This window comes from Gymnoscopelus braueri (assembly GCF_963280865.1).
Source record: "Gymnoscopelus braueri genome assembly, chromosome: 11".
Taxonomy (NCBI): domain Eukaryota; kingdom Metazoa; phylum Chordata; class Actinopteri; order Myctophiformes; family Myctophidae; genus Gymnoscopelus; species Gymnoscopelus braueri.
The window spans coordinates 14490721-14516041 of NC_137613.1; the positions used below are offsets into that span (position 1 = coordinate 14490721).

Here is a 25321-nt window from a genome sequence, read left to right on the forward strand (position 1 = left end):
CCAGGTTTACAAACATCAACCTCAAGTCGGGGACACTCATTACAGACAAGCTCAAGCTGGATGTGGCAAATCGCTTAAACATCTTCTTTACAACCATAGCCACAACACTGGTTAACAAACTGCCCCCCCCACTCTGGCCGTTTTGGTGTAGAGCACATCCAAGCATTCTACAAAAATCTAGGTGTACGCAAAGATGATTTTAAACAGAACAGATGAGGTGTTTAAAAAACTTGAGCGCACTAAAACAACACAAGGCCACAGGTCTCTACAATATTCCCTCCAGATTTCTAAAAGACTCAGCTGCCTCCATTGCTCCAACCATCACCCAAATAATAAACCTCTCCATCAAACAGGGACCGGTCCCCCATGATTTAAAAATAGCGAGAGTAACCCCTCTGTACAAAAAAGGAAGCAAATTAGACCCCCAGCAACTACCGCCCTATTTCTATTCTTAGTCCCATCTCGAAAGTCATGGAAAAAAAAGTTTATGAACAGGTTGAAAAGTATCTTGCTGAAAAAAAACAAATTTACAAATTATAATCTGGCTTCAGAACATCCCACTCCACTGACGCATGCCTTCTCTATTTGAACGACCACATCAAACAAGAGGTGGATCAAGGCAAATACTGCGGCATGGTCATGCTGGACCTCCAAAAGGCTTTTTACACCGTTAATCACTCTATTTTGATTGGTAAGCTAAAAGCAATTGGTTTTGATAGTAAATCAGTGAGCTGGATGCAATCCTATCTGTAGGGGAGGGAACAGGTGGTGGAGGAGAACGGAACCCTGTCCCCCCCTACTAGGACCTTTTCTGTTCCTGATATATGTAAAAGACATGTCATCAGCTTGTGACTGCAACCTGTTCCTGTTCGCGGATGACTCGGCTCTGCTGGTCTCGGACAGGGACAGGTTGCAGTTTGAAAAATCTCTGAGCTCTGAACTCGATACGATCCGCATCTGGCTCACTGATAACAAACCATCATTACACCTGGGAAAAACTGAATCCATTCTCTTTGGGTCTAGTTTTAACCTCGGCAAGGCCGACAGCTTCACAATCAAAGTGGGTGATAATGTTATCACAAGAAAAGAGGAAATTACCTACCTAGGTTCCATTTTAGAGGCAAACCTTTTCAGTGATAAAATGGCAACAAGAGTAATGAAAAAAGTCAACCTAAGTCAAAAACTTTTTTGTATAGGATTTCCTCTCTAGTTAGTAAGAAAACTTTGAGGATTCTAACAGGGGCCCTCATCCAAGGTCACCTAGATTATGCATGCACCTCATGGTACCACAACACCACAAAGGCCTTAAAAACAAGGCTACAGACATCCCAAAACAAACTGGTAAGGCTAATCCTTGGCCTTACATCTACAACTCATCTAACCCCTGCTCACTTTGCTAGGGTCGGATGGCACAGGGTAAAGGACAGAGTACAGCAACTTGCAATGGGCCTGGTCTACATGATACACCACAATGTTAAGATACCTATGTACCTGTCAAAGTACTTAAAAAATGTAAATGAAGTCCACAATCACAACACCAGAGGTAGCTCCACTGATCACATCCAACCCAGATTTGGCACAAACAAGGGGTTGAATTTGTTCTCCTGCTATGCCACTAAAATGTGGAATGCCCTACCAAAAGTCGTGAAAGAGTGTAAAACCCTACTCTCCTTCAAAACTGCCCTAAAGGAGTACGTTCTGGAGGCTGCAATTCCAAACTGGCCCCTGTAAAAGTCATAACCTAGCCCCCCCTCGAACTTTTTACTGTACATATTTAGTTTTTCTTTCTTTTTAAACTGCTTACAGTATATAAAGTTCTGCATAGTAGTGTATATCTGTCTGTCATTTAATGTCACTATGAATTGAGTACAAAGGACCACAATGGAAACAAGCCAATGGCTTTCTTGGGTTTTAAAATTCCTATTAGCTGACCTTGTATTGAACTGTACTTTCATGTGCTTTTTTCTGCAAACTTCTAATAAAGTATTCAATCAATTCAATCAATCAAACCTGGCCATTCGACTTCAGCAGAGGAAGATTGCATACACTTCAATGTAGCTCTCAGGCAGCAGGATTCAAAAACCCATTGCTCATTCTGTGACCACTATATCTCCCTCAGCTTCAACCAGCTTTTCAATTATGCAGTGTGTTTGTTGTGAGAAGCCCTCAGAACAAGCACAGGTTCCCGGGTCAAACCAGCTATATCTTGTTCTGACCGCTCTACAGGTGGAATGGAATAGTTTAATGGATGATATATCCTACATGACTCACAATACTGCCGACAATTTCCCAAACTAGAAATGGGAGTTCCCAGAAACTCAAAAAGGTAGCAGGAAGAAGCAAGAAAATGGCCCCAGGAGGTGATAAGGGTGCCTCCTTACACCTCTTACCTATTGGGCTACAGACAATTAGAGCCCTGCCGCCCCTTAGTTAAGAGCACGGCATAAATAGACAGGCTGTTATTTACAGGAGAAAATACACTACAATGAATATGTCATTGAATTCCTCGCAAGACTGGCAGAAATGTCCAAAAACACAAACAGCCAAAGTCCAATGACTGAGGAGCGGGTTGTGACAGGTTGTGTTTTACTTTATAGTTAATGTAGTTTATGCACACTCACAGTTTTTGTGATGTGACCTTTGCCCAAGGCTCTAAGGCAATTTATAAGTGACAAATAAAACATAAAAAAGATGACAGTCCTACAATGACTGTGGTGGGTGATGTCTGGTTTAGATGCAGTGCACTGAGTAGCCTACCCAACTAAAACTAACAAAATATTCAAAAATATAATTTAAAAACCTAAGCTGCTATAGAAAATCTTAATTCTTATCTTAGTTTTATTGTTACTGCTATGTTGATGTTGCATAGATTTTTGCAGACCTCACTATGCTGCTTGTACCTGTACAAGTAGTGACAAATAAACCTTCTTGATTGATCTTGACCGTTCTGAATATTGCAACAATAAACTAAAACTAACATTAAAATGAATAAAAAAAAAAAAATCTATAAGCCTATAAGCCTTTTCACAAAATAAAAACTAAACTAGCAATCCCAAGTGTGTGTGCGTGTGCGTGTGCGTGTGTGTGTGTGTGAATAGTTGACTGCTTTGCACATTGCAAAGCGCTTTAGAAAAAGGCGCTATATAAATGCACCACTTATACCATTTATATAAATGCAGTATTATTTACCACATTGGTGTCTTTTATGATATGGTGGAGTGGCGGAGCTACTGCAGGGGAGTGTGGTCAGAACAGGTAATCAAATTGGCACTGCAGGAGCTGTATATAAAATTACATTATATACAGTAACAACAACACCCCCCCCCCCCCCACACACACACACACACACACACACACACACACACACAGGCTTCCTCTGCTTTGTCATAACAGCATTCCCATACCAGATCAAATATTTTCTAATGCAAAAATGGGTTGATTCTTCTTTTGTTGCTGCTGTCTTGTCTTATCTTAGGCCTGTCTAATATGAGCTGTGTCCACTTGTAAACATTTGGAATCCTGCAAATGTTTACATTACGGTCTTTTAAAAGAGAAAACAAAGTGATCATCATGGGGATTGATGTCATTCAATGAAGATTCTGTCCATCTCAAGTCACTGAGTGTATGTGATCTGTTTTAACCTGAGTTTAATGAATGATATATTCTTCATGACTCACATTACAGCCGACAATTTCCCAAACTAGAAATGGGAGTTCCCAGAAACTCAAAAAGGTAGCAGGAAGAAGCAAGAAAATGGCCCTGGGAGGTGATAAGTGTGCCTCCTTACACCTCTTACTTATTGGGCTACAGACAATTAGAGCCCTGCCGCCCCTTCGTCAAGAGCACAGCTTAAATAGTGAAGACATATTTTCAGGAGATAATAAGCCTGATAACAAGCTCTCAATGCATCACAGAGCTTGTAGATCGGCTAGTTTCGCTGCGCAACATGCTTCCATAGAAGACATGCTGGCTTCCATGGAATCCAAATGACTGAAATCAGTCGTGGCGACTGGGAACTTTAATCCATGCACATGCATGAAGAGACACAGAACAGTGATATAAACACACGTTACACTTTCATACAAAACAACTTTAATGAGCCGAGTTCAGTCTGCCTCGTTTTCCTTGACTCTGGAGTCACGACACCAATATTTCACAGATATATGGAGTTTGAGCCGTAAACCATCACATACAGACCATGTTTGTGTGGCACAATTGTTTCGAAAGGACATGAATACTTGACCGTATGTTACTGAACTGAGAGAGACGGGTACTTAAGACAGCCTTTTATGTACATGTATAAGGGTGTGTGTGTGTGTGTTTAGCTATGGCTAGAGGCTGGAGGTCCAGGCTGGGCGGCTGCCACCCCATCAGGCTGGGAGGACGGATCTGTGACAAAAAGAAAGAAAGAAAGAACAAAAGGCTTGTATATCTGCAATTTGAAAATTGCAGTTTTAAAGGAAAATGCTTTTGAACATACAGTATTGCTAGTTTGACCACTTCAAATGCTCCAATGTTGCAGCTTGTAGATCGGCTATTATCGCTGCGCAACATAGAATACATGCTGGCTTCTATGGAATCCAAATGACTGAAATCAGTCGTGGCGACTGAGAACTTTAATCCATGATAATGCACTCACACATGCCGTTAGGTGCTCCGGGGTGGCGAGGGGCCATGGTCTGGGCGTTTCCTCCAGCCGGCATCATCCTGCCGGGCATGGCCTGGCCTGCAGAACGAGGGATGGACCCACAGATCAATGCTAACTCAAATGGCACAATCAAAGGTTTATCCCCTACTAGGTCTGGGGAGATTTTGCGCTATTGAGCTTCGGGCAGTACTACTTGTCAACCGGTAGGAGTTCTACCCGACACTGGGGTCTAAATTCGAAGAGTAGGGAGACCACCTGCAAACACTGCAGATGTACTAGATCACCGTTTCCCAAACATTGCGTCGGGACCAATGTTTGGGTCGCAGACGCATTTTTATGGGTCACGAGTAAATATTAGTTTGTTTTATTTAATTATTTTTATTTTCACAAGATTTTCAAAAAGTGAAAAAAAATCAATCTCAACATTTTCTGAAGAATTTCATGAATAAAAAAAACCTTTAATGTGTAAAAAAAAACGAACTTAAGAAGTAGTGAAAATAGCAGATCTGCAAGCTCACAACGTGTCGCAACGTTGTGGGCTTGTAGGTCGGCTATTTTCACTATAGTTTGGGTCCCGGGGAGACATCAAATTTCTCTCTTGGGTCGAGCTAAAAGGTTGGGGAACCAGTGTACTAGATAGTAGATACTATTGTATAACATACTCTATAATAGTGGTGAAAATAATGTTTTATTCATTAAAATAAGTTCCGGATTGCAGTTTTAACAAAGACGAACTAAAGTCGTGTCTGCACAGCACCTCTGCTTACTTTGGCTTTGCATGTGTCCATGTTGTAAAAAAAATGTGTTGCTTTCTTAAAAAAATATTTCCTGTCTGTTGCCATGTAGCTGTTGTTTGTGTCCAGACCTGCATGCTGCTGCATGGTGTATCCAGCCTGGCCCTGCTGCTCCCTCTGCTGGCGAACCTTCATCTCTGCATGTTTCAGCTGCTCTGCATGGAATGTCTGCCTCTCGGTCAGCAGCTGCTGCCTCTGTTGTTCCAGCTGCCAACGAAACGAAACAAAAGGAAAATGGAGGAAGGTTTTAACCATATGAACCCCTAGCTTCCCTATTCTGAGCAGGTCACAGGCTACAGGCTAGTAGATTGGCTATTTTCACTACTTTGGGTCCCAGGGAGACAGAAAATTCCTGTTTTGGGTCTCGAGCTAAAACGATTGGGAATCATTGACCTAGAGCAGTAGTTCTCAGTCTTTTCAGGCCGTGACCCCCCCAAACAAATCCTATTTTCGAATTGGCGACCCCCCACCCTGACAAGCACTTGGAATTGTAGGAGTTGAGGCATTACATTTAGTTTGACTTGAGATAAAGTCCTCAAGTTGTCACTTTAGAAACGTGCAGATACCCTGTATACAGTATACTGTATGTTGGTTTGTTTACTGTTGAGTGAGAAAACAACATTGCACATTAAGAAATCATCTGGGGACCCCCCAAAATCTTTTGGTGACCACCAGTTTGGGAACCACCGCCCTAGACTAGAGAAACACCGTTGATGTACAATCCATCAACTGCGGGCATCCTCAAAAAGGTTCATCCTACAATAACACAGTAAACAGGGCAGAGACTCACGGCCTCTTTCTCCCGGTCCATGATGGTCTCCAGCTCCTCAAAGTGTCTGAGCTTGATCTCCAGCTTCTTCATCTGGGTCTCCACCAGCAGAGCCACCAGGGACTTGATCTTCCTCTCCTCCACGGCCGCCAGGTGCTGCTCACACACACACACAGAAAGGAGTAATGCATCGAATAAAGCAGAAATACAATCTCATGACCGAACCATTTTTGTTAGGCCAAGTCCCAATCGGAATTGGTGATTTGTGAAGGAACCCGTTTCCTAAACAATTAACACACAAACACAGTACAAGTAAAAATTATGCTGTTTAGGTATATTAACACATCCACTGCCAAGGGCTAATCTCATAATGTACTCACCAGTGCCAAGGTGTTTTTGTTGTTTTTTTGTTTTTTTCATGTCGCCATAGATCTTGTTAAAATCCTTAAGATTGAGCGCTACACGGTCTGTTTACATCCGCGCGATCTCCCTGTATCTCCCAGTGAAAACCACGTGTCAAACGGGGCATCCATGTTTGAGTTAGAGCGGATTACGTTAAACAGTGAAATGCGAGGAGAAAAAACTACAGGAAGAGAATTGAGTTTCAGTTTCGTCTGTAGAATGGGAGCGGGCGTGAGCGTCAAAACCGGATCCCAAATAATTCTATTTCCTGTCATCAAACCGGAAACGGAAGTGGATCAAAAAAATTCCGAAAGTGCACCCGGACCGCGCATGCGCGAAAAGACCGCAGCCCGTAGGGCTACGGTCTCGGCGCTTAACAGTTGGATTTAACGGCCCGTAGGACTACGGTTTTGGCAGTTAATGTGTTAATGGTATATTATTATCATTCTAAACCTATATGTTGCTGCAACATGCTTCCATAGAAGACGCTGCTGGCTTCTATGGAATCCAAATGACTGACATCAGTTGTGGCAACTGAGAACTTTACTCCATGAAAAGGACATAGAGGATGACAAGTAGGGAAAGAGTGTGTGTGTGAGGCGTGATAGTGATATACAGCTTCATTCTGCCAAGACCCGCCCCAGACCCGGAAAAGTCGCGCTGTGATTGGCCAGTGGTCACTTTGAGTGACAGTTGGGGCAAACACAGTCCCCACAACATCATTTACTATTCTGTGCCTATCGGTACATAACTCGGACGGCGCTTAGTCGACTAGCAGACCATCGGCCGGTCGTCGCGGGCACTCGCGCCTGGAGGCGCGACTCCTTGGCCTCAAGGTCTGCTGAGTCGGCACGCCTCCGTCATGGTTCAAAACTATACTTTATTAGCCAAAAAAAAGTTGTCTGCGGTTGTCGGAAAAAGAGTGCCCGCAGCGGGATTCGAACTCGAGCGACAGGGTCGGCAGTCTAACGCGTAGTGAGGCACGCCACGAGACCACATGCAATACTAGGGTTTTGGTCTGTATTAGACTGTAAATGCCCCCACCGTCCCCTCTGGGGGCGGAGTCCTTGTTTTCTCGTTTTTGTATTCAGCCAATCGCAGGGCGGCAGGGCGGGGTTTGGTCGAATGAAGCTGTACAACAATATTACGCGTGAGTGAGTGAGTGAGTGAGTCTCTCTCACCTTGGCCTTGGTGGCGGCTGAAGCCAGAGCGGCCGCCGCTGCCGTGGCAACGCTGCTCTCCACCAGCTCCAGCTCCATCCCTCTCCTCCCCTCATCCACCTCGCCCTCCCTCAGCTCTGCGGCCTCCTCCCCCTCTTCTCCTCCACCTGGGAGTAGAGAGAGAGAGAGAGAGACTGAGACAGAGAGAGAGAGAGATATCAAATAAAGCAGATCGTTGCCGTCGGGGCAGAAACCTCTTTTCTCCATATTGTAACTGTGTTTTTTTCGTAAATTAACGCCCCTACTTGATCATACTACAGCGTCACACAAAAGCATTAAAATAGCAGATCCACAAGCTCGAAACGCGGCGCGAAGCGACACGTTTTGAGCTTGTAGATCTGCTACTTTTCCTGTTTCTGAATTTGTATCCTGAAAAGTAACAGTTTTGGACATATGAGGTTTCCACCCAACAGTAAAACTACAGCTGGGGACAACAGGCAGACAAGCCAGGCATGCACACACACACACTAGGATCGGGCGATATGACTTCAAATCAATATTACGATTACTTCAAACCTTTGACCTGGTGGTTAATCACATTAATCCATTAAGTCAATTATAAAAAAATCTATTCGATTTTTTTCATGTTGATTCGTTGATACAATATATATATATATTTTTTTAAATTGCTTCTCGATTTTTCGATTGGTCAACTCCCCAGCCCTAACACACACACACACACACACACCATCTCCGTCGTCTGTGTGTGTGCTTTCAACGTTCTCCGTCTTCACTAGCTGGTCGTCCCCGGCCACTCCGCTGGGTTCCCTCTTGATGGTGGTTGAAGGGGCCTGGGACAGACAGAGACACACACACACACAAACACAAAGTTGAGGTAAGAAACAAACAAACAATAAAATATCACTAGATCCAGAACCTGTAGAGACTGTCATAATCATATCACCTGTTGTGTGATGGATTCCGTCTCCATTTTGTCTGCATCCATAGACTCTGAGAGAGAGAGAGAGAGATGCATTATAGAGGTTAGATAGATGGAGGGAAAATACTCAGTATGTGTGTGTGTGTGTGTGTGTGTGTGTGTGTGTGTGTGTGCGTGCGCCTCACCTGCATTCTCAGGCTGACTGGAGGCCATGCACAGTTTCTCCATAGAGACCTCCTGCACTTGAGAGAACTCCTCTATATACATACATACATACATACAGACACAGACACACAAATGAATAGATAGATTAGATAGACACACAGACAGAGATACACAGTACATACACATAGATTGGACAGACAGACACATAGACAGATACACAGTATATATACACACACATAGGCTTGGCCCGTTGCTTGCTCATTTATGCATTTATGCACATGCATGCAAGATTGCAAGTGCTTGTGCAGTGCGTGTGTGTGTGTGTGTGTGTGTGTGTGTGTGTGTGTGTGTGCGCACACACACACACACGTTACCCTAACCCCCATACAAAGTAGAGCCTGAACATTTCAACAATGTGGGATTTTAAATTTATTGTGTGTGTTTTTTTGCCATCTAGCTACCCTCACAGTTAAATGTGTTCCTGGCTTCTGTTATGTTGCATACAGCCTTAATAAATATACACTTTTTTGTATTTTTATTATGTTTTGTCGATTTGTAGATCAGATGAAACGATGAATCGGTCGATCTCTGACACACACAAACACACACAAACACACACACACACCCAGTGCTGCTCTGGCGGCAGCCGAGGCCACGCGGGGGTCCACCACGGAGGCCAGGAAGGCCACGGTGCTCATGACGGGGTTCTCCGACTGGCTGAAAGGCACGGGCTGGAAGGCCAGCGGGCCCAGCGAGGTAGACGTGTCCTCCAGGTACGGGTCCTCGATGGGCAGCCGCAGGAAGTTCAGGATGCACTCGTCCTGCGTCCGGGAGCCCACGTGCTCCGACACTTTGTTCCAGTCGTCCCGGTACACCTCAAGGGCCTGACGGAGAGAAAAGAGAGAGGAAAAAGAGACACGGAAAGAGACGAGAGGGAGAGTGAAAGAAAGCCAGAAGACAGGGAAGGAAGAGTGAGGGAGCCAAGAGAAAGTTGTGAAAAGTATTTTTTCACCTACACTTTTGTTCCTTTTAACCACTTTGGGTGCGGTCACACCAAACTTTTATTCTGCCTATGCAGGCGGATTCTAGCAATGCTTTTCAATGGGAACGGAGTGTTTTTTTTTGCGGAAATACTCGAATGGCAACAAACCGCTCCGTTCCCATTCAAAAAAGCATTGGCAGGATCTGCCCGCAATCAAAGTTTGGTGTGACTGCACACTAGCCCTATACAGGATTCCCACACATTTTTACCAATGAATATTTAAAACCTTTGTCACTCCCTATCGCGCTCTCCCTGTCGCATATTGACAAGATCACAAGGCTTCATGATGCGACACATCACTTACCTCCAATAACAACACCATCCTTACCTCTAACTGTCTAACACCTCTGACAACACCACCATCCAATCCCCTTACCTCTAATAACAGCAGTGTCTCCTGCTCCGTCCATTCCCTCCCTGCAACTTTGCTCTGAGAACCAAAAGAAAAGGAAGAACCCTGGTTATTATTAATGCTCGTATGTTCAGTTAAAGCAGAGTGTTGTGATATGATGATGATGATGTCATGGTACCTTGGGGTGTTTCCTGGCGTAGATGTCGGTGCGCAGGCCGAAGTTATGATAGTCGGCAGACGGCTTCTCTCGACTACTCTTCTCCGGGAAATACAGCATGTGCTGCGAGGCGGACACCTGATAGTGGAGGGAGACAGACAGACAGACAGACAGACAGGCAGAAAAATAGGAAGGAAAGTTGGACAGGAGGATGGACAGTTAGAGACAGGCAGAAACAGGATTGTGTCAATTTCAAATCAGTGTTCATTTCGTCGACTAAAACTAACGAAAAATGTTCGTCGACTTACGTTTTTCACTGATGAAAACTAAACAAAAAATAAATAAAAACTAAGCTATGATGACTAAAACTATGACAAAAAAATTTGACAATTCCGTCAACAAATAAAAACTAGACTAAAATGTTAGGGAGGGACTCGTGGAGAAGAGATCCAGTAGAAGGAAAACAAGTAATGTTATGCTTGGTTGTGCACAGGTGTTGCACTCCGAAAATAGCAGATCTACAAGCTGTGAGCTTGTAGATCTGCTATTTTCGGCACGTGTAAATCATCATGGCCCGCCAAAATATTTTGTTTTACGATTACATCAACTATAGATTTGGTCAACTAAAACTAGACTAAAACTAAAGATTTCAGATGACTAAAATGTGACTAAAACTAACTGGAATTGTATTCAAAAGACTATGACTTTGCTGTCAAAATCAACACTGTTTCAAATACAACTGCATATCTGTGGTCATGGCCTGTGTGTTTGTGTGCGTGTGGTAACCGAAACGCTCGCCCCAAAACACACTCACCCCCATTTTTCTCACGGACCGCTTGCCCCCAGCGGTTTAGAGCTAGCCATTGTTGTACTGAGGTTAAGTTTAAGAATAAGGTTAGGTTAGGTCTTTTGAATTTTTACTGAGGTTACATTTAGGAATACCTGGTGGTGACCGTTCGTCGTCGTGGATTTGCCCCGGGCGAGTGTGTTTTCGGGCGAGTGTGTTTTGGGGCGAGAGTTCATGTATTTGTGTGTGTGTGTTACCTGCAGGGGTTTGTGCTGCAGGGGGGCCAGTCCAGAGGGCGTGTCGGCCAGGACGTTGAAGTGCGGCGTGGGCGGGGGTCCCATGGGGAGGGGCCTGCTCTCTGCATCCACCTGGTAGTTAACCAGACCCCACTGCTCCAGCAGAGCATGGCACCTGTGTGCACACACACACACACACACACACACACAGTTCATGAAAACAAACATGTCCTCATGCCAAAATACAATTAACCCATTAAAACCAGGAAAGCATCTGTGTCCTTTTAGATTTTAGCGTTGGCTATTCAAAAATAGCAGATCTACAAGCTCGCAGCACGACACGAACATCTGTTATTTTGGATAATTAAAAAAAAAAATCTTCAAAGTGCACATTTTGAGTTTTTTTTCTTCTCTCCTGGGGGTCCCTGGAGGGGGGGTCTGCGGCCACTGAGATTCAAGATCTATTTGACGGGGGAGCCCTGGTCCGGGCAGCAGCTTGGTTTTGCCACAAATCACATACAGTGATCAAAGTTACGGCAGAAAACCGAGTACAGTAGAAGCGCTCTACAGTCCTACAAAAGCAAGTACATCTGCCTTGCGCACATGCATATGCACACACACACACACAAATACACAGTCACACAGCGTCCTACTGTACCTCATGACAGCACAGACGTCTCCGGTGAGGTTGCGTCTGCAGGAGGTTGAGCTGAGGTACTCTTGGGGGTTCAGCCGGTACGTGTCGATGATGAAGTTCCTGTACGCCAGGTAGCTACAGTATGACACACACACACACACACACACACACACACACACTACAGTCATTGACACTGTCATTGACATTGTAGAGGTTTGGTACTTATGGATGTCAAGAGGCACTCACATCTCTGGCGACTTGGACTTGTTCTTGCCGTTGAAGAACTCGGGTAGCGCCCGTTTCTCGATCTGGTGAACGCTGGAAACACACAGCATACAGGTTTGCAGTTAAAAGCATGAAAAGACACGCCCCCACACAGAAGTCTGGCTCCCTCAACAAATGTCCAGAAATAGAAATAAAGCAAAGGAATGTGCCTGAAGTTCGACATTTGAAGTGTTACACCGTAATCTGTTCATTCCTGACAGGCTGTACACATCTGGCATATACAGTTTATTCAACAATCAAAAATATTGTATTTAAATTCATAGGGTTAGGGTTAGGATTGATGAACATTTTTGTGACACAACCATCTTAAGCCGTTCTAATTGGAGAGGAAGAGACACAGAGAGGTCATGGTACAGAGCAGGGTGCTTGCCCATATAAAAACTCCAGATTTAACAGATAATTTTTTATTTTAAATCTTAACTTTTTGTAGTTTACATTCTTGTTGGGATTTTTACCTTGAAATAACTGGCAGTGATCTCAACTCAGAAACAATTTAACCATTGCATAACTTACATTAAATGCAATAATTATAACGTGCAAACTTTTCTTGAATTAAAATGTTGCCCAGATCGAAAGCTGACATCGAGATTCACAAGCTCTCAACGCGGTGTGATGTGATGCGTTGTAAAGCTTGTAGATCGGCTATCTTCTTCACCACGTGACACTGTTTATATGGCGAAGTATAAAGCAGTGGTTTAAGTGGTTATGGAGAGACGTGGTCACTGTGTGAAGCGTAGTTTACCTGTTGTAGTTGAACCAGGAGGTGTAGCTGGGTATGATAATGTGGTGCGTCTGCTCGGTGATGTTGTCCTCTACCTCTGACAGACGAGAGTCCGCTCTGCCGTCATCATCCTCCTGAACACACACACACAGGTTTGATAATGCAACGTTACAGCGTCATTTACACTTTGCATTATGACAATTAGACTTTAATCTAAATCCAATCCTTAAACCTTAAATAGGCCCTTGAAAATGTAGTACCAGCCAAATGTCACTGCAAATTAGAACGATGTTGCTTACATCAGTGTTTTTGGGACAAATTTTTTTGCGCTGGTGGTTCAAACATAAGCTATGGCACATCTATGTAGGGCTACTTATCTCTAGTTATTACAACATGTGGACAGGAGTGAAATTAATTCACACTCACCCTTGCTGGGAAGTCATCCTCCTGGTCATCTAAGATAGAAAAAAAATCACAAAAGGAGGAATTAGACTCAAAGAAATACAAGTAAAGCGTTAAAGACAAAATGACTTAAGGTGCGAATGTATGAATCACATGAAAACACACAAGACCACTTAATGACGAATGCACACAACACCCAAAACAGATAGGATTTTGGAAACGCACACACACACACAGACACACACGACAATCTGACAACTTGAGCACTGAGCTGAAACGCACCAAGGTCAGCCATGGTCCCTCCTTTGACAGGAGTGTTCTCGCTGTCTTTCTTCGGGTTGGCTGGACGAGAAGTAGAAAATAGAATGAAGATAAAAGGAATAAAAGAAACCAAATCGACACTAGTTGTGTCCAACGTATGAATGCATATATATTGGGTGTGTGTTTACGATTCTTTGGCAGGAACACTTCCTCCATGTTAGGTACTGGCGTGGGGTCTTCCATGTCTTTAGTTAGGTCTTCTTCTGGCTCCTCCTCCTGTGGGCCGCGCCTCCTCCTGTTTACACATACACACATACTAACTTAGGAGCCCATTCAAAACTATGGGGGAACCCTTGGATTTATTTTCAATTCATTAAAGTATCATCTATTCTCACCCCTTCTTTCCCTTCTTCCTGCCCTCAGAGGAGGGTGGAGATGGGGAGCGTCTCCTCTTCTTCACCGGGGTAGACTTCTGGTCCTAGAAATAATTATTTAATCAATTATCAATGATCAGATTTAGTGTAGAGGGGAAAAAGATACGGAGTCTAGTATAAAACCCTGGGCAACTAAACCTAATAGGGTTTAATCAGAATCGATTTTATTGTCACATCACAGGTTTAGAGGTGTAAAGAAGTGGGTGAAATGCCCTTTTCCGATGCCCTTTTATTTGTAAATCTGTGTATATGAAACATATATCCCCTATTCAATCTTTTAACTCTTTGCCTGCCACCGACAAGAGTTCTCTCGGATTCTGCGTTTCTTTGTGTTTTAGTGGTTTTCCACCAGCTGGCGCCGTTATCAACCGTATGAATGATGCTTTCACTGCCTGATGACAACAGACCCGGATTTGACATCATTAAAAAAAATAAAAGCTCATTTACTTCCTGTTTATGTCCTATGGGGAAATCTCTCCGTTCCTCTTGCTTTACGGCAAAAACAAGCTGCATTCAAGCGGCCGCAGCTGTGCAATGGAATACCCTGTGCGGATAATTGTCCGTGAGGACGGAGGTCACAGAGAATATGCCATGATTTTTCAAAGGTACAGTAAAATCACTCTTTTTCGCTGGCAGCAGTGGCACACTATTACACTATTACTCTGGCTGTTAAAGAGTTAATTACACCAACAGAGCAGGCAGAGCCTGTTCCCAGCACGTCAAAGCCGCCTGTGTCCGCTCTGAGGAGCAAATATATTTCACATATTGAAAATTCCTAATCCATATTTGGGCAACGCTGACATCATCAATATGATGAATGGCCCACACACACACACACCTGGTCATCACGGAGGTAAATGCGCCGCCGGAGGATGATGGGTATGTGTCTGTCGTCAACCTGGTAGTCTTCCTCATTCATCCACTCGTTGAAAACATCTGTGTCCAGCACCCAGCCTGCATGGACCTGGAACACATATACATACATACACTTGGGTGTGAAAATGGGTAATCGTTTCACCAGTTGCACTTAAGGCCTATTTGATGTTTTTCACAAAACAGACGATCTACGAGCTCACAACACGTCAATGTGTTATGAGCTTCTAGAACAGCAGTTTTTGAAAATGTTTCGCCAATAAGGACATGCCCAAAATAGGGATGCCTTGGTTAAAGTGGTTACGTTTGTCCGTAACAGATTGGCTGTGTGTGTGTGTGTGTGTGTGTGTGCACTCACCTTCCAGGGCCTCTCTGGATGTGGCTGCTCTTCAACCTCACCATCCACCTCACCTGAGGACAGCCAGGTGTCATAACTATTGGACACAGATGAGGGAATTATAGCATTATAAGCTAGTTCTTATAGAGAGAGAGAGAGAGGTATGTGTATGTGTATGTGTGTGTGTGCGTGTGTGTGTGTGTGTGTGTGTGTGTGTGTGTGTGTGTTTGAAAACCGCAACCTGAAGGTCAGCACCAAAGTCGGCGTCTACAATGCGGTATGTGTGTCCACTTTGCTCTACGGGGCAGAAACATGGACCCCATACAGACGGCACATATCCAGGCCTTCCACAGCCGCTGCCTTCAGAAGATCCTTGGTCTGTCTTGGGAAGACAGGGTCCCCTACACTGAAATCCTGTAGACACCTACGGTGGACATAGGACACATCATCCGTATGCCTGACCACCGCCTGCCCCACCACGTCCTCTACAGCCAACTAAAGGACGCAAAGCTGGCGGACATAAGAGGTGCTACAAGGACTACACCAAGGACCTTCTGAGGCGCACTGCCATATCAACCCCATGCAGCTTGAAATTCTTGACTGATCAGCTTTGAGGGTCACCTGTGCCAGAGCACATGGATTAAAGCAAAATCAAATCTCACACCTTTTTTTTAGGCCAAGTCCTTTTACGCAAGTTGTGAAACAGTGTGAAATGAGCCCCCTGACACACACACACACACACACTAGCGCTGTTTCCTAAACAAATTAACACAGTATGTAAAATTATGATGTTTTAGTAATATTGTTCCTGCTGTTCTACATACTGCCAAAAAAATAATAATCACACTCTCCGAGACCATTAGGGTTTTATGGAAAATACTTCTACACATATTGATAGTTTGACCACTTCAAATGCTCCAATCTTTAAAAAACTAATACCGAAAATAGCCGATCTACAAGCGACGCATTGAGAGCTTGTAAATCGGCTATTTTTGCTGCCCAACATGCCTCCATAGAAGGCTCCTATGGAATCCAAATGACTGAAATCAGTCGAACTTTAATCCACGAGAGCAATCTCACAAACAAATGACAGCAACCAGCAAAGTAGGTCCGAGAGATGTGCCCACTGCCCAGCGACACCAGAGGACAGCCGGCATCCCCCCCCAACGTCCGGGCTCCCCTGCCCTACCTGCAGACGGATGTGCGGCTTACGCATCGGCCTCCACAGCCACATCAAGTGGCAAGTGGCACCAGCTGCAACATCGCTGAACCCCCCCTCCCCATCCTGGAGCAAGCGTCATCATCGTACACGATGGACAGCTAAGATGTGTGTGTGTGTGTGTGTGTGTGTGTGTGTGTGTGTGTGTGTGTGTGTGTGTGTGTGTGTGTGTGTTTCCCAAGCATACCTGTCAGGATTCATTCCCCAGTGAACCAGGACATGTTTGTCTTTACGCATGATGGGACGAATCCATTCGTCTGGAAGCAAATATGGGAAAATAAGAAATGCATCACTTAAACATCACAAACGGTGTTAACGCACGAGCGGAGCGCGCCAGTGTTGATTTCGTCGACTAAAACTATGACGAAAAATGTTAGTCAACTACCTTTTTTCACTGACAAAAACTAAATACAAACTAAGCTATGATGACTAAAACTATGAATAAATAAAATGTACATTTTTTCGTCAACAAATAAAAACTAGACTAAAATGTTAGGGAGGGACTAGTGGAGAGAGGAGATCCAGTAGAACTAAGACAAGTCATCATGGGTGCGAGTGGGTGTCACAGAACGAAAATAGCTGATCTACAAAACATTTCAGGTGACTAAAATATGACTAAAACTAAAAATAATTCTATTCAAAAGACTATGACTAAAAGTTAAACTAAATCAAGCTTTGCTGTGAAAATCAACACTAGAGCACGCGCACAAACACACCAACTGACCTTCGTCTGTAGAAGGCTGTAGGGGGTAGATATGGTGAGTGGCGAGCATTCTGTCCTCGGTCACAGAGCCCTGTGGACAGACATTGCAACTACATTACCCAGAGGCACTGAGACACACAAGTACATGTTTCAGAACTACATGCAGGGTCAATTGAACTGACTCAATCTCCCTGGGTCTAATCTTAGTTGGTCATTCTAAGAAGCGAACCGATTAACCACTTATGTCCTATATACTTAACTTCATCGTGCGACGAATAGCAAAAAATAGCCAATCTACAGGCTCACGACGCGACGCAGTGTGACACATTGTAAGCTTGTAGATCTGTTATTTTATTTAGGTTTAACCCATCAAAACCGGGAAAGCATCTGTGTCATTTCAGATTGAGCTATATATAGCACATTGGTTCTCAAAGTGGGGTCTGGGGACCCCCAGGGGGGCTTAGGACACTACTAGGGCGTCCCCAGCTAAATTACTTAATATAACCAACTTTAACCATATTTTACACTTGGCTATTAAAAAATAGCAGATATACAAGTTTTCTTTTTAAATCGTGAAAATGTGTGCAAATCTTTGAATATATATATTTTTAATAGGGCATTAACAGAATAATCAAATATTCGACTATCAAACCACTATTATTCGACCACTGTAAATCAAAGTTTTTTTTTTTTTTTTTTTTTCTTCTTCCCAGGGGCTTTTCTACAGCAGACACGCAGCTGTGAGCTCTGGTGTGACGTCAACTCGCATTCCTTGAGTCGAGTCGTCAATGCCATTGGCAAAAAAAATTAATCAAATTGATTAATCGAATATTCGAATACTTACAGGTCAAATAATTCGAATGCTAAAAATCACTATTCGTGAATGCCCTAATTTTTAAGCGAATATCTTTAACTGAAATCTTTGCTTCCGAGGGTCCCTGAAACAACATTATTTTGATATCGGGGGCCAAATACATATCATTTTGGGGGTCCTTGGCATGAAAAAGTTTTAGAACCACTGATTGCAACATACGTTTTTTCAGATTTTTTTTCTTATCGGCCTCAGGTCTTAATGGCTTAAAGTACTTTGACACTTTGCCTCACTCTCTGCGTTGGTTTACCTGGTGCTTGGTGATGATGCTAGTCAGCCTGCTGGCTAGCTCCTGCTCCAGCACAGGATCCAGGTACACCTTGGGTCGCGTCAGACAGTTGTTCTGCGCACACGCACACACACACACGCGCAAATTTACCACATGGAATAAAGCAATATAAAAAAATCACTGAACCATTTTGTCAAACCAAGTCCCAACATGTGATTTGTGAAACAGCACGAAAGGAGCGGTTTTCCTGAAACAATTAACACAGTAAAAAATGATGATGTTCAGGTATTTATAATTCTAAACCGTATGTTTAGAAATACCTGAAACCATTCATGTTTATGGAAGATGCTTCTGAACATGTATTCTATTGCTAGTTTGACCACATCAAATACACTTTTATCTTAACATAACTAATAACCGGAAACAGACGATCTACGAGCAGCGTGACGTGTTGCAGCGTGACGTGTTGTTAGCTTGTAGATCTGCTATTTTCGGTGTGCGACATGCTTCCATAGAAGACGATGCTGGCTTGTATGGAATCCAAATGAGTCCGACTGAGAACTTTAATCAATGTAATCAATACCGTCTAGCTGGTGGTGTGTGTGTGTGTTTGTCTGTGTCTTTGTGGTATGTTCACCTGGATCAAGGCCCTCTCCATAGTGCTGAACATCTCAACGTTGCGTTCGGTCCTCGACGGGTTCTGCAAGTCAAACCTCCGCCTATGAGGAACACGGGAAGGACAAGAGATGATTTTTAGTCAATCTTAGCCAATCAGGATGGAATATGAAAATTCTGAAAGACCCGTTTTTATATAGATACAAAAAATTGTTCTGTTCTGTGACCTTCTGAAGTACAACCTGACTGTACTGCACAGTCCCGTTCCATCCTGTTCTGTAACCTTTAATTTATAGAGTACAAACTGACTGTACTGCACAGTCCTGTTCCCCATCCTGTTTCTGTAACCTTTCATTTATGGTGTACAAACTGACTGTACTGCACAGCACTGTTCCCCATCCTGTTCTGTAACCTTTAATTTATAGAGTACAAACTGACTGTACTGCATAGCACTGTTCTCCGTCCTGTTCTGTGACCTTATGAAGTACAAACTGCTACGGCCAGGCCCTTTGTGCCACATTCCTGAAAATAGAAAAAGTGCTCCTTGGAGCACAGGTCTCCGCTAGTTCAGGTAGGTTATTGTGGGCCAGCAATGTTCGGTATTGGCCAATCAGGATGGAATATGAAAAATAGGACGGATAGCAGTAGAACGAATTTGACCCAATTTTTGTGCCGAAACTGGGTTCAGTGAGATCAATGGAGCTCCTTCTGACATGATACTGACAATGATACTGACATTATATTGACATGATACTGATGATACCACCAATTCTCTCTGGACTGCATCAGAAAACTGCTAAATGGCCTTGTCCAAGAAAAAAGACCCAGGACATGCTCCTTTCCAACGCGCCAACTTTTCTTCAGAAAGGGAGGTGATATAAGGACAAATTGACGCCATTCCGAACTTCTGATGGACGGTCTGTCTGTCTCAGAACTTTCTTTTTCTGAACCCGTGAACCTCCAGACGTCCAGACACTCCGAACTATAGTTCGAAAAGTCTGTCCGAAACGGAAGATTTCCCGGCGTCAGAAAGAAGCATGCATTGGGCCTTAAGTGGATGTGATTTCTGTTGTGGGAAGGACGGAGGCATCAGGTGACCTGTTACTCACCAGCCCTGCTCCACCTTGAATTTGTAGGCCGAGCCCAGAATGTGGCAGAGTCCCCCTCCTGGCCGGACGTCCAAGAAACACTGTGTCTGCAGAGACAGTAATTACAATACTTCAAAAAAATCAATGCTGGTTCCGACTAATATTTAAAGGACTGCTATATCTTGTACAGCAGTGGTTCCCAAACTGGGGGTCGGGACCCCCATATTATTTTAGCCTAATGAGCCTTTTATAAGGCTCATTAGTTAGGGATCCTTTTAAGACCTTTTTAATACCAAATTGGCCAAATATTACATAGGAAAGAGGCAAAAATTGGGAAAGTAGCCAGTCTACAAGCTTTTTTTCACAATATTTATCTGTGGAACCAAGTCAAACTAAATCTAATGCCTACAATTCCAAGTGCATGTCAGGCTGGGGGGTCCCCAGTTCAAATATGATTATTTTGGGGGGGTCACGGCCTGAAGAGTTTGGGAACTGTTGTACAGGTCAGAAGCAGACAGACAGACATAAAGACAGACAGACAGAAAGACAGAGTGACTCACAGGCAACTTGGTGAGAGCAGGTTTGGTTGCCTGCCTGCCGAAGGTATCCTCCTGGAACTGGAGGAGCTGCAGGGTGACGGCAGCCAGAACCTGGCAGGATGGGGCGTCCACCACCACATACTAAGAGCAGAAGACAGAGGGGGGAGAGAGAGAAAACAATGTCACCTCAAACAATAAAGCAGGAGTCTTCAACAAGGGGTCCAGGACCACTAGGGTTGTCCTCAGAGTTACTACAGGGTGGGCCGCCAAATCTTGGTGTGATAGGAACCTTTTTTTTACATTAACCACTTGAACCCTAGCATCCCTACTCTGAGGGGGTTAGCCCAAAAATAAAATAGCAGATCTACAAGCTCTACGCCAAAAAGAGTTTGTGTAGGGGGGAAAAAGCAGACCAAGTACAAGTTTTCAAAGTATTCAGGGTTTAAGTGGTTATAACAATGACAGTGCTGTCAAACACGTCCATGAAGCTATCTATTAAATCTATGAAAAGGTATAGTTTGCAATACAATTGTATACAATATGTAGTGGGCGGGGGGTCCCTGCTTCATCCCGCTCTCTCAGTTAAGGGGTCCTTGGCCTGAAAAGCGTTGAAGACCCCTGCATTAAAGTATTAAGGTCACTGATTTAATGTCTCCCCCAAAACACTGGTTACTATATTATTCTATCGCCTTTGGTGACGTCAGAAGTTACCCCGCTATGTGTCTGACATGCATATCATGCGGAGTCACCAAAGCTACATTTAAATCAGAATCAAGTCCAGGCAGCCAGCAGCAGCAAGCCACCAACATGAAAACAAATGCTATCCACAATTCAAAACAATGTCCAACATTCGTTTACAGCAGGGGTCCTCAACGTTTTTCAGACCAAGGACCCCCTATCTGAGAGAGAGATGAAGCAGGGACCCCCCCCCCCTCTACATATTGTATATAATTGTGTTGCAGATTAAACTTTTTCAAAGGTTTCATAGACTTGTTTGACAGCACCGTCATCAGTAGTGTGTTGGATTCATGTGTATTTTCAGACATTTAACCACTTAAACCCTCAATTTGTTCTCCCCAGAATAGGGATGCTGATTGCTGAGGTTCAAGTGGTTCATGTAAAAAGAAAATCCTATCACACACATATTATTTGGTGCCCCCCCCCCCCCCTGTAGTAGGCTAACACTGAGGACCCCCTAGAGGCACGGACCCCCTGTTGAAGACCCCTGGTTTACAGTCTTTCTTGGCCGTATTGTTACTTCTTAGCTAGCAGTAGCTGCCTCCCTGAGATGAGATCCCATTACCAGGAAGAACGGGCGCGCTATGATTGGCCGAGGCTGTCTTTTTACACATGAATAAACACAATAATAACAGTGTAATGATCCTACGTTCAACTTTGTTTACATCGTTTATCTTGAACAAGGTCCCTGAAAGAACGCATAACCCGTTAACCGTACGGTTGGCCTGACAACGCAAATGAGCCACTCACAATGCAAGCAAACCATCGCTCAGTGTTGCCAGATTTTGCGAGAGAAACAAGCAACCAGGTCTATGAAAACAAGCCCTTTAAAAATAGCCAATCTACAAGCTCACAACGCGTCGCAATTGATTGATTGAATACTTTATTACGAGTTTGCAACCAAAAAAAAGCACAGAATGGCTTGCACTATGGCTTGTTTCCATTGGGGTCCTGCTGTGTATTCAATTCATTGAAACATTTAGTGACAGACAAATATACAATACTATGCTAAAACAACATATAAACGAGTAGTAATCAAAAAGAAAAGTATGTACAGTAAACAGTTCGGGGGTGGGGTTCCTGACAAATACATATTTATTTGGGAGTCCTTGACATGAAGATGTTTGAGAACCACTGGTTTAAACATTTAGGAAGGAAGGCCAAATAATATACACTTTAGAAAACTAAGACTTTAGACACGAACTGTTTACTGTACATATTTTTCTTTTTGCCTACTACTCGTTTATATGATGTTTTTGCATAGTATTGTATATCTGTCTGTCATTATGTTTCGATGAATAAACAGAGAACCCCAATGGGTTTTAATCCTTTCAGCAGACCTTGTATAGAACTGTACTTTCTGTGGGTTTTGTTTTGGCAAACTGTTAATAAAGTATAATAACGCAACCATCACCAATATTTACAAGCAACTTTACAGGAAAAAACACAAACCCCAAAAAGTCGCTTACACCGTCGGTTTTCAAAGTGGGGTCCGGGGGACTCCCAGCAGGGGTCCTGAGGGGTTCCAGGGGGTCCCCAGCAAAATGTGTTCAAAGCATCAAAACCATTTTAACCACTTCAACCTTTTATACTTTGGTTATTCAAAAATAGCAGATCTACAAGCTCTGCTATTTAAAAAAAAAAAACATGAAAATTAGTGAAATTCTTTGAATATATATATTTTTAAAGTGAACATTTTTAACACAAATCTTGGCTTCTGGGGGTTCCTGGAACAAAATATTTCGAGATGGGGGTCCGCGGCCAAATACATATCATTTTGGGGGTCCTTGCCATGAAAAGGTTTGAGAACCACTGGCTTAATACTACAGACTTGGCAACACCACCATCGCTCCCATAGCCGCGAAGGCCATGTCTCGCCAGTGCAGTAGCAGTCAGGTCTCGGTCTCTCTCGGTACCTTTTTGTAGTGTTTTCCGACCCACAGTCGCACCGCCTCCAGCTGGGCCAGAGTGTCCGGGCTCTCCCAGAACCACGACGACGGCGTGGTGTCTTTCTTCCGGCGCACGGGCGTCATTCCACCGCCGCCGCCAGCCGAACCGACGCTGCTGGCTCCTCCGGCAGACATTTGTTTTGTAGCCACAATGAGCAGCAGAGAGCCAGAGACAGACTGAGGTTACGGACGACACTCACACAGCAGCACCAAACTGCCTAGCTAGCCCGCTCGATCAGTAGCTGGTTGCCAGATTCTGTGAGAGAAACAAGCAACCAGGTCTAGGAAACACAAGTAAAAAAAAAAAAAAGCAACTATCATCATCATCATTATCACCAGTGGTGGAAAAAGTACACAAATGTTTTACTTAAGTAAAAGTATCAATACTGCAATTTAATAATACTAATACAATTTAATAATACTACTAATACTTTAATAATAGTCCGGAATTAAGCATTTACTTCAGTAAAATTAAAAAAAAGTACAAAAGTATTGGTGTCAAAATGTACTTAAAGTACCAAAAGTAAAAGTACCAAAATGATTGAAAATAGCAGATCGGCTATTTTCAAATAGCCTATGTATAAAATAGGGCTGAAGTGGTTAATGTATGTTTTATAATATAATAATGTATATCTGCAAAGTAACTAGTAACTAAAGTTTTCAAATAATTCTAGTGGAGTAAAAGTACAATATTTGCCTCTGAGATGTAGTGGAGTATAAGTAGAAGTACTGAAAAAAGGAAATACTCCAGTAAAGTAAAAATACGTCAAAAGTGTACTTGAGTAAATGTACTTAGATACTTTACACCACTGATTATCACCTTTATTTAGACTTGGGAGTACAGTTGAGGGGTAAGCCCCTCGTTTTCAATGTAGCCGAGGTTACAATAATACACACAATCCAAACAAATTAATTACAGATAGACTGACAAGGAATGTGAATCAGAGTACAGTTACAAAGTAAAATACCTTAGTAAACAGTAGTACATAAAACAAGTCGACTACAACAAAATGTTGAAGTAGTTTTGAGAAAAATGCTGCAATTAGTATAACATGCATACAACACTGTATATAATATTATATAACATGTATATAACGACACAATGTGACATCTCTAGACTGTTTAACACAATGCTGTATCCTCTACAACTGTATACTTTACCCATTTTCTTAAATTGTTTTTATTATATTTTGACACTTTGGCAATGTAAACGTATGTTTTCTCATGCCAATAAAGCTCCTTTGAATTTACACACACACACAGGTTGAATCAGACAATTCAGTCACTAGGGACACACGGTACGAGATGCACAAACAGAAGGCCGAGTATCAGAACATGACTGGTCATTCCATTTGGTTCCATAGTTTGTCTCCACACAGTGTTCGGCTTTATTCAAATTGTCTGGCTGTACTTCATGCCACACGGTGTGGCTCACTTTGGACCCATCAGACCACATCCATCCACCCTCCCACTGAGCGTCACTCAGTCCAATCCAGGTCCGTCCACCTGAAGGGTCAAAGTTCTTGATCAGGGTTCGGACAAAGTTGTTCTCCTCAACGCTGTGGATGGACACCAGGTTGGCATCTTGAGAAACGCAGTTCAGCTCTGCTTGTCCCCAGGCCATATGTGTACCGACATACTTGTAGCAGCGGTCATTAAAGATAAACCAGGACATTGGACAGGATCCACCTCAGCCGAGGCAGCAGTGTGCACGGTGTCTGGTGCCAGCAGGCCCAGCAAGCATAGGAGATGAGGAATCAGGAACATGTCAGCCTGTGGTTGTCTCTCTGTCAGTGGAGCTTGGATTGGAGTCTTCTTGATGGGTCTCTGTGACTCTGTTGATGTCTGTATCTTGCAGACGTTAGGCTGCTTCTCTTTATATTTGCTCCACAGAGGGCGTCTGCACAGCTGGCATAATATGATTGGTCCTACAGCATTAGCAGCAGCTGTGGTGTTCACATATTCATT

At 43.5% G+C, this 25321-nt stretch overlaps 1 protein-coding gene across 2 annotated transcripts; it reads right to left on the reverse strand.

Moving 5' to 3' along the window:
- Window positions 1-3894: 3894 nt before the first annotated feature.
- smarcc1b (SWI/SNF related BAF chromatin remodeling complex subunit C1b) lies at window positions 3895-23572 on the reverse strand. 2 transcript variants are annotated; one of them, XM_080443297.1, is made up of 28 exons: window positions 23321-23572; window positions 20688-20807; window positions 20149-20234; window positions 19062-19143; window positions 18446-18538; window positions 17346-17415; window positions 16809-16878; window positions 15424-15499; window positions 15031-15156; window positions 14154-14236; window positions 13947-14053; window positions 13780-13839; window positions 13522-13550; window positions 13117-13229; window positions 12336-12407; window positions 12111-12224; window positions 11474-11627; window positions 10451-10567; window positions 10297-10350; window positions 9504-9762; window positions 8899-8970; window positions 8738-8784; window positions 8522-8624; window positions 7795-7940; window positions 6233-6367; window positions 5514-5649; window positions 4640-4726; window positions 3895-4389 (listed from the first exon to the last, which is right to left on the reverse strand). In XM_080443297.1, exons 1-28 carry the CDS (start codon window positions 23486-23488, stop codon window positions 4322-4324), a joined length of 2847 nt encoding a protein of 948 aa, XP_080299423.1. In that variant the 5' UTR covers window positions 23489-23572; the 3' UTR covers window positions 3895-4321. The 2 variants fall into 2 exon arrangements, with proteins under 2 accessions (XP_080299423.1, XP_080299422.1); XM_080443296.1 differs by having other exon boundaries at window positions 7795-7967.
- Window positions 23573-25321: the final 1749 nt, after the last annotated feature.

What these genes read in the sequence shown, in the direction of transcription:
- smarcc1b (XM_080443296.1), bottom strand. Translation starts at nt 23,488, where the DNA reads ATGTCTGCCGGAGGAGCCAGCAGCGTCGGTTCGGCTGGCGGCGGCGGT. An exon ending in AGGATGACTTCCCAGCAAGG is followed by an intron (nt 13,230 to 13,521) that starts GTGAGTGTGAAT and finishes GTGTGTGTTCAG; the next exon opens with GAGGATGATGACGGCAGAGC. An exon ending in CGGAATCCATCACACAACAG is followed by an intron (nt 8,625 to 8,737) that starts GTGATATGATTA and finishes TGTCTGTCCCAG; the next exon opens with GCCCCTTCAACCACCATCAA.